This window comes from Salvelinus sp. IW2-2015, linkage group LG2, assembly GCF_002910315.2.
Source record: "Salvelinus sp. IW2-2015 linkage group LG2, ASM291031v2, whole genome shotgun sequence".
Lineage (NCBI taxonomy): Eukaryota > Metazoa > Chordata > Actinopteri > Salmoniformes > Salmonidae > Salvelinus > Salvelinus sp. IW2-2015.
The window spans coordinates 13,975,642-13,994,953 of NC_036839.1; the positions used below are offsets into that span (position 1 = coordinate 13,975,642).

Consider the following 19,312-nt stretch of genomic DNA (forward strand, 5'->3'; position numbering starts at 1 on the left):
ATGTTGTGCATGCTGCACACTCCTTAGTGAGTCTACCCCTGATTGTTGTACAGATTACTTGCATCATCATCAACATTAAGTTCTATTTGTTTTCTTTTTGATACATTTTATCCTCTTCATAATCATCATCATTATTTTCATCATCATTATCAATATCATCGTACGCTATCCTCTCCATTTTCAGCAGCACCATCATCTTTCAATTCCACATTTTCCTTATCATCGTAATCCCTATCATCATCAGCAGAAGCAGCAGCATTGTGCTTATCATCATAATCATCATTATCCTCTTCATCATGCTCTTGCACATTTCCTTTGATATTATCCCTGTGGTCATCCTCGAGATAACCAACATCATTGCGTCATCTTCATCATCATCTGCAGGACCCGCTCTTCCATCTTAAATTACTGCACTTCTCAACCCATGCTTATACCAGTGATAGGCACTGAGGAATGTCTTTCTCTCCCAGTCCTTCCTGAGTGTCCGTGGACCCCTGTTCTCATCCAGACGAAACAGTCAGGCAAGCCTCTTCAGCTTCCGGGACCGAGCGCAAGACATGGGCTCGGAGAACGACTTTGCCGACGACGAGAACAGTACTTTCGAGGACAACGACAGTCGCCGGGGATCTCTGTTTGTCCCCCGGCGCAGCGACCGGCGCTCCAGCAACCTCAGCCAGAACAGCATGTCGTCACATGTCCTGTTGCCGGCCAATGGGAAGAAGCACAGCTCCGTGAACTGCAATGGGGTGGTGTCCCTGGTGGGCGGGGCTTCACTTCCCACATCACCTGAGGGACTCCTTCTGCCAGAGGTGACAGTAGATAAAGCCTCTACCGATGACAACGTAAGGAAGTTTGGTTTAGCCTGGATGACCTAGACCAGCTCTGTGCGGTCTCCACCTGCCGAGCCTCTACTGTAGTTCTGCTGTGGTGTTCTAGTGTGAATATTGTTGCATTCCCTTCTCTCTTTCCCTTCTCTCCCTTTCTGACTGCACGTGTTTTCCTTGGTCTTATACGGTATACACGACATGTACACACTGAAAGATAACATGTGTTTAAACAAATGAAATAGAAGGCAGTATAAACAGATCTAGTTTTCATATAGATTGTCATATATTCTATATATGTACAAACCTATTTCAATATTTCTATTGATGTGATTGCAAATACAGTATTTTGGGGTTTAACAGATAATAACATCCCGGTTAAGGGATTATTAAGCCTCTTGAACATGGCCATCTCTGGTGGTAACTTTGTGTTAACTGCTGATGCAGTTGGTTTGTGTTGACTTGTCAATCCATGGAAGATGCTTCCAAACGATGTAACTTCATGTAACGGATTCATCTATGTACGTCCAGGGCAACAGTACGGAGCCAGAGTACAGAAAGGCCCGATGTGAATCGTACCAGGCCTCTATGAACTTCCTGGAGGACCCAGGGGCCAGGCAGAGGGCCTTCAGTGTAGCTAGTGTTATAACTAATACTATGGAAGGTGTGTACGACTATACCATACCCTAGACACCCCCTAAAACAAAAAGCATGAATAGACTAAATGAGGACACATTCATAAAACACATATTTTCTGTTATTTCTCCTCTATGTGTATCAGAACTTGAAGAGTCGAGACAGGAGTGCCCTCCTTGCTGGTACAAGTTCTCCAACACCTTTCTCATCTGGGACTGTTGTCCGGCATGGCTGAGGATCAAGAAGACAGTCAAGATGATTGTGATGGACCCGTTTGTAGACCTGACTATTACCATATGTATTGTTCTGAACACAGTGTTCATGGCTATGGAGCACCACTCAATGTCTGGGAATTTCAAAAAAATGCTTTCTGTGGGAAACCTGGTACGCAGTCACGTCAATAGTTTTTTCCATATCACTTTGAATCGGCCATTTTGGAATCGCCATGACATGTTAATTACTGTTGTCACTGTTTTGTGTGTTGTTTTACTCAGGTGTTCACAGGTATCTTCACAGCTGAGATGTGTTTCAAGATTATCGCTTTGGATCCGTACTGTTATTTTAAGGAAGGCTGGAATATATTTGATGGTATCATTGTCAGTTTGAGCTTGATGGAGATTGGCTTGGCCAACGTGTCTGGAATGTCTGTCCTCAGATCATTCCGATTGGTAAGAGCATCGGCACTACAGCACAGCATCCAATATGCTGCAGGTTCAGTCAATAATCACTGGTAAAAAGTAAACTGTCAACGTATTGGAATAGCAATGAATATTAATCCTATTCTTATCTTTGTATGCAGCTGAGAGTATTCAAACTGGCCAAGTCTTGGCCCACACTGAACATGTTGATCAAGATCATTGGTAACTCAGTGGGGGCTCTGGGTAACCTCACCCTGGTCCTGGCCATCATCGTCTTCATCTTCGCGGTGGTGGGCATGCAGCTGTTTGGGAAGAACTACAGAGACTGTGTGTGTAAGATCTCTACAGACTGCACACTGCCCCGCTGGCACATGCATGACTTCTTCCACTCCTTCCTGATTGTGTTCCGGGTGCTGTGTGGGGAGTGGATCGAGACCATGTGGGACTGTATGGAGGTGGCTGGTCAGAGCATGTGTCTCATCGTCTTCCTGATGGTCATGGTCATCGGGAACCTAGTGGTACGTTTTCAGCTCTACTGTATCTCCGTATGACTGTTAACAACACTGTTAATCCACCGTAAATCAATTACAGTAACTTTAAACCATCAGTTGTGCGTGTGTTTGTGTGCGTGTGTGTGTGGCAGGTCCTGAATCTGTTCCTGGCCTTGCTGCTGAGCTCGTTCAGTGCTGATAACCTGGCGGCCACGGACGATGACAGCGAGATGAACAATCTGACGGTGGCCATAGGCCGCATCCACCAGGGCATCGCCTTTGTCAAGGCCTTGGTGTGCCACTCCTTCCACAGCATCTGTCTGAGGAAAAAGAAGGGGAGCCTGAATGAGGACAAGCCCCTGGATGACCTCCACAGAAGCAACTACAACTCCAACCACACCACTGTGGAGATCATGAAAGACCCTGAATACGTGAAGGATGACAATGGCACCACCGGTGGGGTAGGCATGGGAATGGGTAGCAATGCAGCAGGGAAGTACATAGTCAACGACAACACTGACTACATGCAGTTCATCCACAACCCCAGTCTGACCGTCACGGTGCCCATCGCTGTGGGGGAGTCGGACTTTGAAAACCTCAACACTGAGGACTTCAGCAGCGATTCCTCGGACATAGAGGGAAGCAAAGAGGTGAGCATGTTCACTTCGTTTGGACTGGCAGGATTCTAGGTGGAAGTAGTACACAGTCTGAGATTCTTGTACCTAGTTTGAAATCAACTGTTGATCTAGGCTTACGATTTGAAAAAAAAGACAGTGACTTTATGAGCTTAAAAAAGACAGTGATATTATGCAAATATCTGCTTGTTTGCTCTTGTTTGTCCACATTGTCTAACATAATTACATTAGAATGACTCATTAGAGATGATTTCACTTTTTCCAAGTGATGCAGTGTCTGAAAATGGTGACATCCAGAGCCAGGTGGTGCTCAAATATTATCATGTAATATTGTGTGTTTGGCACATTAGAAAGAGGGAATTGCTGGCCTTTCACTCGCTGTTCACTGGGGGTGTTAATCAGTTGCAAGTTATGGACGTAGAACAGCTGCATATGTCAGAGAGTTCCCCAAAATGATGCACAATGATGAAAATACTGTCATTATATTTTATCCAGGGAACAATAACATTTAGTCCCTCCAGTTCCCTTATCACAGTTTTAGATCATGTACTGTATTGACGTCAATGAGAGATATGCAAGTCGGGGTTAATTACGCAGATCTCATGTTAAGCTTGGGCCACTACTATGGCTTCTGATTTTATGGGCTGACAAAATAGAGCGAGAGGCAAATAGAATAGGAACGATGGATGAGGACCGATTCAGATATTGGCTGTGGTGTGGTCCACTGCGGATGCATTTGTTGCTTAAGATAAGTAGGATCTTCCATTGCAGTGGTCATGCTGGTGCACTTAACCCACGGTACATGGCAAGCAAAGCATGAGCATGTGACATTATGGATCCTCTGGAGTCCCTGTATACCATGACCCTTTAACGAGGAGAAGCTAGTGAGACAGGAAAATACTAGTCTTCAAATTACATTATGTGCCATTTAAGTCTAAGTGCTCTGCAGCTACATCCTCCTCTTTAGGGAGCTTTAATGCCTTGTGTTGTAGTAGATAGGCCCATTCATCTCTCTCTCTCTCTCTCTCTCTCTCTCTCTCTCTCTCTCTCTCTCTCTCTCTCTCTCTCTCTTTCTCTCTTCTCTCTCTCTCTCTCTCTCTCTCTCTCTCTCTCTCTTCCTCTCTCTCTTCTCTCTCTCTCTCTCTCTCTCTCTCTCTCTCTCTGCTCTCTCTCTCTCTCTCTCTCTGCTCTCTCTCTCTCCTCGCTCTCTCTCTCTCTCTCTCTCTGAATATGGTATAAACTGAGGGCCTACTGTGAATTAGTATCTATGGTAACATTGTAGTCAGACAATCATAAAATGTCACTGTTACGTTGTTGTACTCTGCTGTTCATGTTGTTATGGTGCTGTAATTACTATTTATCATTCAACAATAATGACTTTTGTAAATTTGGTGAGACTGTATTTTCTACACAAAGTGTATTTTCTGAGAGGTTAATATGTGACTAACATGCTTTGCTCCCAGACAAGTTAGCATGTGGTACAGTAACTTACCACACTTAACCCCATTTGTTATTGCAGCTGTTTCACAGACGCTCTCAAGGTTTTCAATGAGAGGAGACTTGTAAGACCACTTTATTGTACATAACACTAACCATGGAGGTTGCCTATTCCATTTACCAAAAAAAGAACAACCTTTGTATTGGATTGCTCATCTATGTTTGTTTCTGCTTGATCATACTTTCCTCCCTACTTCATTTATATTCGTTCAGCAGCCGTTCTGATGCTGCCAGCCCTGATAATTTTTTTATTTCATTTTTGATATAAGGCTTCTTTGCAATACTTTTTTAAATGAATGATCAACACCACCGTTTCCATCAATAGTTCAGCCCATGGTTATTATTTTGTTTTGTTCCTTTGGTTTGGTTTTTGGGGGCTGGATTGCTCAGCAGCCAGAGAACCCGGAGCTTTACAAATCCGACTGATATGCTGTAGAGTAATGGATTTTGAAGATCAAAATCCATTGGAGGAATGGTTCACAGCCCAAACATGTATTATGGTATTTTCATTTGACGAATATGATCCATAATGGAATGATGAAAGCAGATGATTACAAATGCTTGTTTTTAAGAGGACCATCATTATTTCAATCAGCTGAGTTTCCAAAATGAATATTGTTGTTAGTAGGCATACCGTTATTAATGATGTGCAAGTAAGAATACAGAGTATAAATACTACTTATATGGTAATGACTAATTATATTTGACTTAATTAGCTGAATAAGCTCAAGTCCAAAAGAGGTGCAACGTCTTGAGTTACTACTAAAAACAGATAGTAGAGTATACTGTACAGTATGTGGTAATGAGAAGACATCGTAGTGCCTACAACAGTACCTAAATTGAAGGTCAAACATCTCTATGATTCCGGTAGCTTAGTCAAATGGAGTATTCAGCACATATATCATCGTAGCATGCACATCATTCCCCATTCTGCATTAGCTGGGTCCCATGACAGCTCAGGGCTGTTGCACTCCAGAAAGGCATTAAGGCTGCTCTCAGTTCAAGGCTGCTGGAAGACACACCCAGTAGAAAGACACCAAGTGCTCGAGGATAGACGGTGAATAAGCTTTATTGACATACCTCATACAATTGGCCCATGTTTGAATATTGTCAAGAGTATTAGATGGTGCGTGGTGAAGTTGATACATTTTGTAATCTGGCACACCTCTTCGAAAAGCAGGCTTCCTCTAGTTATTACACTGTATTTAGGACATTTTCTAAGGACTATGTTCTATTGTCAAATATTGGAGGCATTTTTTTACCCTTATTTTACCAGGTAAGTTGACTGAGACCACATACATTTACACCAATGACCTGGAGAATAGTTACAGGGGAGAGGAGAGGGGATAATTGAGCCAATTGGAAGCTGGGGATGATTAGGTGGCCATGATGGTATGAGGTCCAGATTGGACATTTAGCCAGGACAATGGGGTTAACACCCCTACACTTCCGATAAGTGCCACGGGATCTTTTAGTGAATGCAGAGTCAGGACACCCGTTTAACGTCCCATCCCGAAAGACAGCACCCTACACCGGGCAATGTCCCCAAACACTGCCCTGGAGCATTGGGATCTTTTTTTTGGGGTGGGTGGGTGGGGGTGAGGAAAAAGTGCATCCTACTGGCCCTCCAAAACCACTTCAAGCAGCATCTAGTCTACCATCCAGGGAACAACCAGTACCGACCCTACTACGCTTTTAGAGGCAAGCTAGCAGGGGGATACAGGGTGGTATGCTGCTGGTTTATTGTGTGATCCACATGGGTCCAAAATCACAAAGGCCTTTGTAAAACCATATAGGATCAAAAACTACATTATTTCCCCAGTAAGATCACACTAATCTGTCAATTTATCTCGTCCTGGGCGTTTAATGCCCTGTCTCCAGGGAAGGTTTGAGTGATTAGGGGGGTCCTAATCTGACACTAGCCTGGAATGCAGACTCCTTAGTGCCTGTCTTGGTTAAAGTGCACAACACTGTTATATCTGCTGTTAAGCTAATGCAGGCGACCCTCTTTTTAAAATGAATGAGGCTTGTCTACTGATTAGCAACTGGACATATGTGTTTTCATGTCAATGAGGGAAATGTAAAGGGGGGGTCAAAAAGTCCTGGAAAAAAGTCCTGTTTGGGTCAAAAAGTCCTGGACATGAAAATACCGGAGCACACATGTTCTATCATTAAGATCACAAGCTTGGTTCAAACACGCACTTTTAGAGAACGCATGCCATATGACTAAAGTGAAATCATTTTTACCTACAGCCTTTATCGAGATACAAATATATTTTCTAACAGTGCTCATATACCAGCATCTCCTACAATTGGACTTTCCAAACTATACGTGTCTCATCTCCTAAGTCTGTAGGTACTTTTGATTGATTCTGCATGAAATGATACAACTCTAAAGAAAGGCCCTGTGAGCTTACATATGGCAAGCACCCTTGCATCACTGGGTGATCCATTGTAATGAGGCTCCCGGGCAAATGCTAGCGTCCCAGGCCCTGTCACGGGTGTGCTATGCTAATGTTGCTGTGGCTTCGCTCCACTTGCAGCAGCTAGCTAAAGACCGTCCGCTGAGCTCATCAGAGGGCAGTACAGTGGACATCAGGCCCCCAGGAGAGAGAGAGGGCTCGGTGGACATGGAGCCTGAGGAGTCCATGGAAGCTGAAGGATGCTTCACTGATGGTGAGAGATACAATAGGCTACGTCTCAGGATGTGGGTACTGTTTTTTTTGGCGAATGGCTTCAGGCATAACAAGCTGGAACCCAGAAACAGAATGGGTCTGATCAGAACATAGTTAGACATTCGTCATGGGCATTTCTCTGGGAATGAGGTGATCTTTATAGCAGAAGTATAATCTGTTTAGCTATGCTGTCTGCTTTCAGGCTGTGTCCGTAGATTCCAATGCTGCCAAGTGAACGTTGAGGAGGGCAAGTGGAAGATGTGGTGGACGTTGAGGAAGACCTGCTTCAGAATAGTGGAGCACAACTGGTTTGAGAGCTTTATCATCTTCATGATCCTGCTCAGCAGTGGAGCACTGGTGAGTGGGGAAGTAATGATTTCGGGAAGGATCTGAGGCTATGAGAGATAGGGCAGGCAGATTCTCTTCCATTGTCTGACTTACAGTAGTACCCTTATGAGAAACAATGGAGTAGAAATGCTGTGAGGGTTGTTCTATTTTTCAAAGCGCTTAGTACTGTGTAATTGACCATTCTGTGATCCCTTGACACAGAATTAACTGGTAACAGATCTGATGAGGCAGCAGCAGCTGCTCTGGTGTATGAGATTAGTGTGGGTTATAGGAAGTGATAATCGGATTGTCTTGTGTTTACACCAAGGCATTTGAGGACATCTACATCGAACAGAGGAAGACCATTAAAACGGTGTTGGAGTTTGCGGACAAAGTCTTCACCTACATCTTCATCCTGGAGATGTTGCTGAAATGGGTGGCCTATGGATTCGCCAAATACTTCACCAACGCCTGGTGCTGGTTGGACTTTCTTATTGTTGACGTAGGTATTTTTTTTAACTACCTCTTCACTTGCGAAAAAATATATATATACAGTATATACAGTGCATTCGGAAAGTATTAGTACCCCTTGACTTTTTCCACATTTTGTTACGTTATAGCCTTATTCTAAAATGGATATCAAAAGAAAAATCCTCATCAATCTACTCACAGTACCCCATAATGACAAAGCAAAAATAGGATTTTAGAAATGTTAGCAAATATATAAAAAATGTAAAACAGAAATACCTCATTTACGTAAGTATTCAGACCCTTTGCTATGAGACTCGAAATTGAGCTCAGGTGCATCCTGTTTCCATTGATCATTCTTGAGATGTTTCTACAACTGGATTGGACTCCACCTGTGGTAAATTCAATTGATTGGACATGATTTCGAAAGGCACACATCTGTCTATATAAGGTCTCACAGTTGACAGCGCATGTCAGAGCAAAATACAAGCCATGAGGTCGAAGGAATTGTCCATAGAGCTCTGAGACAGGATTGTGTCAGGCACAGATCTGGGGAAGGGTACCAAAACATGTATTTAGCATTAAAGGTCCCCAAGAACACAGTGGCCTCCATTATTCTTAAATGGAAGAAGACTCTTCCTAGCGCTGGCCGCCCGGCCAAACTGAGCAATCGGGGGAGAAAGGCCTTGGTCAGGCTGGTGACCAACAACCCGATGGTCACTCTGACAGAGCTCCAGAGTTCCTCTCTGGAGATGAGAGAAACTTCCAGAAGGACAACCATCTCTGCAGCACTCCACCAATCAGGCTTTTATGGTAGAGTGGCCAGACGGAAGCCACTCTTCAGTAAAAGGCACATGACAGCTTGGAGTTTGCAAAAAGGCACGTAAAGACTTTCAGACGATGAGAAACAAGATTCTCTGGTCTGATGAAACCAAGATTGAACTCTTCGGCCTGAATACCAATGTCACATCTGAAGGAAACCTGGCAGCATCCCTACGATGAAGCATGGTGGTGACAGCATCATGCTGTGGCAATGTTTTTCAGCGGCAGGGACTGGGAGACTAATCAGGATCGAGGGAATGATGAACGGAGCAAAGTACAGAGAGATCCTTGATGAAAACCTGTTTACGTTTTATTCTTAATACATTTCCAAACATTTCTAAAAAACAGTTTTTCCTTTGTCATTATGAGGTATTGTGTGTAGATTGATGAGGAAAAATAATATTTAATGCATTTTCGCATAAGGCTGTAACGTAACAAAATGTAGAAAAAGTCAAGGGGTCTGAATACTTTCCGAATGCACTGTATATATACAGTACTAGTCAAAAGTCCTGACACACCTACTCATTCAAGGGTTTTTCTTTATTTGGACTATTTTCTACTTTGTAGAAGACATCAAAACTATGAAATAACACATATGGAATCATGTAGTACCCAAAAAAGTGTAAACCAAATGCTGGGAACCACACATGCGGAGATCATCCGTTCACCTACTCTGCGTCACACAAAGACATGGAACCAAAAATCTAAAATTTGGACTGAGACCAAAGGACAGATTTCCACCAGTCTAAGGTCCATTGCTCATGTTTCGTGGCACAAGGAAATCTCTTATTATTATTGGTGTCCTTTAGTAGTGGTTTCTTTGCAGCAATTCGACCATGAAGGCCTGATTCACGCAGTCTCCTCTGAACAGCTGATGTTGAGATTTGTCTGTTACTTGAACTCTGTGAAGCGTTTATTTGGGCTGCAATCTGAGGTGCAGTTAACTCTAATGAACTTATCCTCTGCAGAGGTAACGCTGGATCTTCCTTTGCTGTGGCAGTCCTCATGAGAGCCAGTTTCATCCTAGAGCTTGATGGTTTTTGCGACTGCACTTGAAGGAACGTTCAATGTTCTTGAAATTTTCCAGATTGACTGACCTTCATGTCTTGTGACAACCCTCCCACTCGCTTGCCGAATTCGTTCTCTTTGCTCTTGTTTTCCTTAATAGGATGTCAATGGGTGGAGCCGGGAGTGTCGTCAGCGAAATGGGACACCTGGGCCCCGGTGTAACCCAGGGATAAATACACATTTCCCCCATACATTGAGGAGACTCTCTCCACACAGACACACTGTTATTTTTGGTTGTGGCATTTTGTGGCTTGTTTTGGCACCTCTCAACACCCCTCATTATCACCATATATGCACGCAACCACTCACTTACACTACTGCACACACCATCGTTAATTGTATATAGTTTACTTTAGTTAATAAATATATTTTTGTTATTACTCGATCTCTGTGTTGTCTCCCTTTTTGTTAAGGGCTACGAGCTGGTTCGTGACAAAGTTTTGATGGACTGTCATTTCTCTTTGCTTATTTGAGCTGTTCTTGCCATAATATGGACTTTTACCAAATAGGGCTATCTTCTGTATACCACCCCTACCTTGTCACAACACCACTGATTGGCTCAAATGCATTAAGAAGGAAAATAATTCCACAAACTTTTAACAAGGCTCATCTGTTAATTGAAATGCATTCCAGGTGACTACCTCATGAAGCTGGTTGAGAGAATGCCAAGAGTGTGCAAAGCTGTCATCAAGGCAAAGGGTGGCTACTTTGAAGAATCTCAAATATAAAATATATTTTGATTTGTTTAACACTTTTTTGGTTACTACAGGATTCCAGATGTGTTATTTCATAGTTTTGATGTCTTCACTATTATTCTACAATGTAGAAAATAGTAAAAATAAAGAAACCTTTGAATGAGTGTCCAAACTTTTGACTGGTACTGTATGGGAAAATATTATAGTGTCTTTTTCACCTCAACCGAAGTAGACTCTGGCTTTAGGACCACTTCAATATATTTTATGAACTGAGAAAAATAGACAGTTTATTTGAGAGCGCCACAGGGTTTTTCTGCTTAAGCTAAGTTCTTAGTGTCCAATACAATATCAAAATCAGCTTGTAATTGCAAAGACATTGTATTGTTGTTGCATTGTTGAAATGATACTGTAATGTAGTCAAGGCGAGACAGTGACCCATTTCCTGGTTTATATCTTTGAGACAGAGGCTCTGCCTCCGCTGAGTGTCAATCAGCTAGTCACGTGTCTCATGATGACATCATTCTGTTTACAGGTCTCTTTGGTCAGCCTTGTGGCCAACGCCCTGGGCTACGCTGAGCTGAGTGCCATCAAGTCCCTGAGGACGCTGCGAGCGCTGAGGCCCCTGAGAGCGCTGTCCCGCTTCGAGGGCATGAGGGTAAGAGTCACCAGACCTGGGGCCTCATTTATAACCATTGTGTAAATTTAACACTAAATATCTGTGTGCGCCATTTCTGAAAAGACTGCACTCACACAAAAATATTGAGATTTAGAAACATACATACGCAAGTTTCCTGTTATAAATCAGACCTGTCGTGAAACTGTGAACGTATGAACAAGCATAACTCCGCCTGAAAAAATGCCCATATATCACCTTTTATGGTGACATTTTTTGTGTGTATTTGTTATATACATTGGAAGTATTGGAATTTGTCCAAGACAGTATCTAACAAAATAGCAATGCATGGCAACCTTGATCAAATGTTTTTGGAGGGGTTGGCAGAATATTTAGCTGTATCTCAAATCAAATCAAATTTTATTTGTCACATGCGTCGAATTCAACTTGTGTAGACCTTAATGCTTACATTCTAGACTTTAACCAACAATGCAGTTTTAAGAAAAATTTCTCTTAAAAATACATAAATAAAAAATAAATAATTAAAGAGCAGCAGTAAAATAAAAGTAGCGAGGCTATATACAGGGGGCACCGGTACAGAGTCAATGTGCGGGAGCACAGGTTAGTCGAGGTAATATGTACATGTAGGTAGAGTTAAAGTGACTATGCATAGATAATAAACAGAGAGTAGCAGCAGCGTAAAAGAGGGGGGACGACGACAATTTAAATAGTCTGGGTAGCCATTTGATTAGCTGTTCAGGAGTCTTATGGCTTGGGGGTAGAAGCTGTTGAGAAGCCTTTTGGACCTAGACTTGGCCCTCTGGTACCGCTTTCCGTGCGGTCTATGACTAGGGTGGCTGGAGTCTTTCACAATTTTTTGGGCCTTCCTCTGACACCGCCTGGTATAGAGGTCCTGAAAGGCAGGAAGCTTGGCCCCAGTGATGTACTGGGCCATACGATCTACCCTCTGTAGTGCCTTGCGGTCAGAGGCCGAGCAGTTGCCATACCAGGCAGTGATGCAACCAGTCAGGATGCTCTCGATGGTGCAGCTGTAGAACTTTTTCAGGATCTCAGGACCCATGCCAAATCTTTTCAGCCTCCTGAGAAGGAATAGGCTTTGTCGTGCTCTCTTTGCGACTGTCTTGGTGTGTTTGGACCATAATAGTTTGTTGGTTATGTGGACACCAAGGAACTTCAAGCTCTCAACCTGATCCACTAAAGCCCAGGCGATGAGAATGGGGGCGTGCTCGGTCCTTCTTTTCCTGTAGTCCACAATCATCTCCTTTTTATTTTTTTATTTTTTTTATTTTTATTTTTTTTCTTCTTTTTTTTCATCCTTTGTCTTGATCACAGTGAGGGAGAGGTTGTTATCCTGGCATCACACGGCCAGGTCACTGACCTCCTCCCTATAGGCTGTTTCATCATTGTCGGTGATCACGCCTACCACTGTTGTGTGATTGGCAAACTTGATGATGGTGTTGAGTCGTGCCTGGCCATGCAGTCATGAGTGAACAGGGAGTACAGGAGGGGACTGAGGACGCACCCCTGAGGGGCCCCCGTGTTGAGGATCAGCATAGCGGATGTGTTGTTATCTACTCTTACCACCTGGGGGTGGCCCTTCAGGAAGTCCAGGATGCAGTTGCAGAGGGAAGTGTTTAGTCCCAGGGTCCTTAGCTTAGTGATGAGCTTTGAAGGCACTATGGTGTTGAACGCTGAGCTGTAGTCAATGAATAGCATTCTCACATAGGTGTTCCTTTTGTCCAGGTGGGAAAGGGCAGTGTGGAGTGCAATATAAATTGGGTCATCTGTGGATCTGTTGGGGCAGTATGCAAATTGGAGTGGTTTCAGGGTTTCTGGGATAATGGTGTTGATGTGAGACATGACCATTCTTTCAAAGCACTTCATGGCTACAGACGTGAGTGCTACGGGTCGGTAGTCATTTAGGCGGGTTACCTTAGTGTTCTTGGGCACAGGGTCTGCTTGAAACATGTTGGTATTACAGACTCAGTCAGGGACAGGTTGAAAATGTCAGTGAAGACACTTGCCAGTTGGTCTGCACATGCTCAGACTACACGTCCTGTTAATCCATCTGGCCCTTTGGCCTTGTAAATGTTGACCTGTTTTAAAGGTCTTACTCACATTGGCTATGGAGAGTGTGATCACACAGTCGTCCAGAACAGCTGATGCTCTCATGCATGCTTCAGTGTTGCTTGCCTTGAAGCGAGCATAGAAGTAATTTTGCTTGTCTGGTAGGCTCGTGTCACTGGGCAGATCGTCGGCTGTGCTTACCTTTGTAGTCTGTAATAGTTTGCAAGCCCTTCCACATCCGACAAGCGTCGGAGCCGGTGTAGTACAATTCAATCTTTGTCCTGTATTGATGCTTTACCTGTTTGATGGTTCGTCGAAGGTTATAGCAGGATTTCTTATAAGTTTCCGGGTTAGAGTCCCACTCTTTGAAAGCAGCAGCTCTACCCTTTAGCTCTGTACGGATGCCTGTAATCCATGGCTTCTGGTTGGGGTATGCACGTACAGTCACTGTGGGGACGACGTCATCGATGCACCTATTGATGAAGCTAGTGACTGATGTGGTGTACTCCTCAATGCCATCGGAAGAATCCCGGAACATATTCCTGTCTGTGCTAGCAAAACAGTCCTGTAACTTAGCATCTGCATCATCTGACCACTTCTTTATTGACCGAGTCACTGGTGCTTCCTGCTTTAGTTTTAGCTTGTAAGCAGGAATCAGGAGGATAGAATTATGGTCAGATTTGCCAAATGTAGGGTGAGGGAGAGCTTTGTATGCGTCTCTGTGTGTGGAGTAGAGTTTTTTCCCCCTGGTTGCACATATAACATGCTGGTAAAATGGATGTAAGTTTCCCTGCATTAATGTCCCCAGCCACTAGGAGCGCTGCCTCTGGATGAGCGTTTTCCTGTTTGCTTATGGCCGTATACAGCTCATGGAGTGGGGTCTTAGTGCAAGCATCGGTTTGTGGTGGTAAATAGACAGCTACGAAGAATATAGATTAAAAGTCCCTTGCTAAATAGTGTGGTCTACAGCTTATGAAATACTCAACCTCAGGTGAGTAAAACCTCAATACTTCCTTACTATTAGATTTCGTGCACCAGCTGTTGTTTACAAATATACACAGACCGCCACCCCTTGTCTTACCTGAGGCAGCTGTTCTATCTTGCTGATGCAACGTAAAACCCACCAGCTGTATGTTATTCACGTCGTCGTTCAGCCACGACTCGGTGAAACATAAGATATTACAGTTTTTAATGTCCCGTTGTTAGGACATACGTGTTCGTAGTTCGTCTATTTTGTTATCCAATGATTGTACGTTGGCTAATAGGACTGATAGTAAAGGCAGATTACCCACTCGCTGTCGGATCCTTACAAGGCACCCCGACCTACGTCCCCGATATCTCTGTCTCTTTCTCCTGCGAATGCTGAGGGCCTTGTCTGGTGTCTGAAGGAAATTCTTCGCGTCCGTGACACGGCCGTCAAAAGAAGTGGACCAAAGTGCAGCGTGGTTAGCGTACATTTTCCGTTTTTTTTGAGTAAATGTCGCCAACAAAACAACAAACGAAAAAACAACCGTGAAGCTTACAGGGCTTAGTGCCACTAACAAAAGTTAACTACCCACACTGAAAGGAGGGAAAAAGGGCTACCTAAGTCTGATTCCCAATCAGAGACAACGATAGACAGCTGTCCCTGATTGAGAACCATACCCGGCCAAAACATAGAAATAAAGAAACATAGAAAACAAAGCATAGAATGCCCACCCCAAATCACACCCTGACCAAACCAAAATAGAGACATAAAAAGGCTCTCTAAGGTCAGGGCGTGACAGTCTGACTTGTTAAAGAAAATGTTTTTCCAGTACGTGGTGAGTAATCACTGGCCTGATATCTAGATGCTCTTTTCGGTCATAAGAGACAGTGGCAGAAACATTATGTACAAAATAAGTTACAAATAACACAGAAAAAACAAACACAATAGCACAATTGGTTAGGAGACCGTAAAACAGCAGCTATCTCCTCCGGCGCCATTGTATCTAAAGTTGTTATCAAGGCACAAGGTGAGACCCAAATGCAGAAACAGGAGTCAGATGGTTGGAGTCTTACAATGTTTATTAATCCAAAGGGGTAGGCAAGAGAATGGTCGTGGACAGGCAAAACGGTCAAAACCAGATCAGAGTCCAGGAGGTACAGAGTGGCAGACAGGCTCGTGGTCAAGGCAGGCAGAATGGTCAGGCAGGCGGGTACAAAGTCCAGAAACAGGCAAGGGTCAAAACCGGGAGGACTCGAAAAAGGAGAATGCAAAAAGCAGGAGAATGGGAAAACTGCTGGTTGACTTGGAAACATACAAAACGAACTGGCACAGAGAGACAGGAAACACAAGGATAAATACACTGGGAAAAATAAGCGACACCTGGAGGGGGTGTAGACAATCACAAGGACAGGTAAAACAGATCAGGGCGTGATACTTGTCTGAAAAACAAAAACATTGCACATTGTTGTGTACTTGCAAACAGATAGTTTGAATTCAATAATGTTTGGCATTTACTTTTTCCCAAACCTAAATAGGCTATGCCGGCGAATTCTGAAACATTGTTTACTCTGAAAAAATTAAAACTACAGTAGGCCTACTTACGTTGGTAGCTACACACTTCAATGCAAAAGATCAACTGTCTTATCACCTGTAAAATTCTACTGTATGTAATAAACCGCTCTCCCTTTCAGATGCAAAAACTTGAAATTATAGTAGTCTATCTACTAGGCACATTCCTGCACAAAGATACTACTAGGCTACTTTTGCCTTCTTGCGGTGCGTACACATGGTTTAAAGTTTGCGGGAGGATAAGCACATTCTCACCTCAAGTTCAGTTTTAATAAATTCCAACTTTTGACTGAAAACTGGTGCACGCATGTTTTGGGGCATATTTTGTGCGTACTCAATGTTTATAAAATGAGGCCCCAGAGCCCTCACTGTAAAAAAAAATCACCAACAAATCTAGTCGTTTCAAATAAATATTATCAAGTAACTGGTTCCAAAGCATTTTTTATTTTATTTAGTAAACTTTTCGGTCAAAGTGTTACCTGAACTTAACAGTTTTAGTTGGCCCAAACGTAGCTCCAACGTGATAAAAACGTAGGCAAACATTCAGTCAACTTAAAATGATGTGTTTGCTCAATTTGTCTCATATCTTCATTCAACTAGAAATTATTATTTTTGGCATTGTAACAAAAAAATGGCTGTGGAACTATTTACACATGCAATGCTTTGAACAAACTTACATTGCACCTGTTCATTTACACAGTGATTAGTACTTAACATATCCTCACCTGGGATTTGAACTCACAACCTCTTGGTTGATGACATTGCAATCATCCTGCTACGCCACCATGACTTTGTCAATTAGCAGTTAATTTGACTATTCTCATCATCATTGATTTGATTTACTTATTTAAGCAATTTGAGTTTTTTCCATATACTTGTCTAACGTTGGTGGAGCATATTACTCTGTTTTAATGTTACTCCTTAATCACTATGATAAATGTAATAGTTTTTCTTGAGTGTACTTTTAACAGAGCTGAGATTTACTTTGAAGTGCAAAGAATAACAATACGGGTTAAATCAGTTACTGACACAGACATGGTGGAATAGCAGGAAGATTTGCATGCTGTGACTCAAGAGGTTGTGTGTTCAAATCCCAGGTGAGGGCATGTTGAACACGAATTACTGTATAAATGAACATACACAATGTGATAATGTGTGACAAGTATGTAATTCGGAAACATTGTATGTTATAATAATAAGAAACATTTGTGAAGCGCTTTTCATTATAAACTCAGCGAAAACAGAAACGTCCCTTTTTCAGGACCCTGTCTTTCAAAGATAATTCGTAAAAATCCAAATAACTTCACAGATCTTCATTGTAAAGGTTTTAAACACTGTTTCCCATGCTTGTTCAATGAACCATGAACATGCAACTGTGGAACGGTCGTTAAGACACTAACAGCTTACAGACGGTAGGCAATTAAGATCACAGTTATGCAAACTTAGGACACTAAAGAGGCCTTTCTACTGACTCTGAAAAACACCAAACGAAAGATGCCCAGGGTCCCTGCTCATCTGCGTGAACGTGCCTTAGGCATGCTGTAAGGAGGCATGATGACTGCAGATGTGGACAGGGCAATACATTGCAATATCCGTACTGTGAGATGCCTAAGACAGTGCTACAGGGAGACAGAACGGAGAGCTGATTGTCCTAACAGTGGCAGACCGTGTATAACAACATCAGCACAAGATCGGTACATCCGATCATTACACATGCAGGATAGGTACAGGATGGCAACAACAACTGCCAGAGTTACATCAGGAACGCACAATCCCTCCATCAGTGCTCAGAATGTCCGCAATAGGCTGAGAGAGGCTGGACTGAGGGCTTGTAGGCCTTTGTAAGGCAGGTCCTCAGCAGACATCACCGGCAATAACGTCGCCTATGGGCACACACCCACCATCGCTGGACCAGACAGGACTGGCGAAAAGTGCTCTTCACTGACGAGTCGTGGTTTTGTCTCACCAGAGGTGATGGTCGGATTTGCATTTATTGTCAAAGGAATGAGCGTTACACCAAGGCCTGTACTCTGGAGCGGGATCGATTTGGAGGTGGAAGGTTCATCATGGTCTGTGGCAGTGTGTCACAGCATCATCGGACTGAGCTTGTCATTGCAGGCAATCTCAATGCTGTGCGTTACAGGGAAGATATCCTCCTCCCTCATGTGGTACCCTTCCTGCAGGCTCATCCTGACATGACTCTCCAGCATGACAATGCCACCAGCCATACTGCTCGTGCTGTGTGGGATTTCCTACAAGACAGGAATGTCAGTGTTCTGGCATGGCCAGCGAAGAACCCGGATCTCAATTCCTTTGATCACGTCTGTGACCTGTTGGATCGGAGGGTGAGGGCTAGGGCCATTTCTCCCAGAAAAGTCTTGCTGGTGCCTTGGTGAAAGAGTGGGGTAACATCTCACAGCAAGACCTGGCAAATCTCGTGCAGTCCATGATGCACTGCAGTACTTAATGCAGCTGGTGGTCACACTAGATGCTGACTGTTACTTTTGATTTTGATCCCCCCTTTGTTCAGGGACACATTATTCAATTTCTGTTAGTCACATGTCTGTGGAACTTGTTCAGTTTATGTCTCAGTTGTTGAATCTTGTTATATTCACACAAACATTTACACATGTTAAGTTTGCTGAAAATAAACACAGTTGACAGTGAGAGGACGTTTATTTTTGCTGAGTTTACAAGAATTATCTCAAAGTCCATAGAATAAAAGTAAAAAAGTAAAAAAATAAAAAATAAAAGTAAAAAAAGCAATTATACAGTACCAGTCAAAAGTATGGACACACCTACTAATTCCAGAGTTTTTCTTTATTTTGACTATTTTCTACATTGTAGAATAATAGCAGACTTCATAACTATGAAATAGCACATATGGAAACAGGTAGTAACCAAAAAAGTGTTAAACAATATATTTGAGTTTCTTCAAAGTAGCCTCCCTTTGCCTTGATGACAGCTTTGCATTCACTATTGTCACCTGGGATGCATTTCAATTAACAGGTGTGCCTTGTTAAAAGTTAATTGGTGGAATTTATTTAGTTCTTAATGCGTTTGAGCAAATCAGTTGTGTTGTGACAAGGTAGGGGTGGTATACAGAAGATAGCCCTATTTGGTAAAAGACCAAGTCCATATTATGGCAAGAACAGCTCAAATAAGCAAAGCGAAATGACAGTCCATCATTACTTGAAGACATGAAGGTCAGTCAATCTGGAACATTTCAAGAAGTGCAGTCACAAAAACCATCAAGCGCTATGATGAAACTGGCTCTCATGAGGACCGCCAGAGTTACC

General features: G+C 43.0%; 1 protein-coding gene across 3 annotated transcripts in view; it reads left to right on the plus strand.

Moving 5' to 3' along the window:
• The window catches only part of LOC111974756 (sodium channel protein type 2 subunit alpha-like), a 54,418-nt gene that overhangs the window by 25,559 nt on the left and 9,547 nt on the right, over positions 1 to 19,312 (plus strand). For 2 of the 3 annotated variants that reach the window (XM_024002750.2, XM_070447259.1), the window contains 10 exons: positions 471 to 842; positions 1,356 to 1,488; positions 1,606 to 1,844; positions 1,955 to 2,128; positions 2,260 to 2,616; positions 2,742 to 3,239; positions 7,265 to 7,397; positions 7,599 to 7,753; positions 8,052 to 8,225; positions 11,309 to 11,431. In XM_024002750.2, coding sequence (XP_023858518.1) covers positions 471 to 842; positions 1,356 to 1,488; positions 1,606 to 1,844; positions 1,955 to 2,128; positions 2,260 to 2,616; positions 2,742 to 3,239; positions 7,265 to 7,397; positions 7,599 to 7,753; positions 8,052 to 8,225; positions 11,309 to 11,431 — 2,358 coding nt within the window. The remainder of the gene's footprint in view (positions 1 to 470; positions 843 to 1,355; positions 1,489 to 1,605; positions 1,845 to 1,954; positions 2,129 to 2,259; positions 2,617 to 2,741; positions 3,240 to 7,264; positions 7,398 to 7,598; positions 7,754 to 8,051; positions 8,226 to 11,308; positions 11,432 to 19,312) is intronic. The other variant, XM_024002741.1, reaches the window with a different exon arrangement.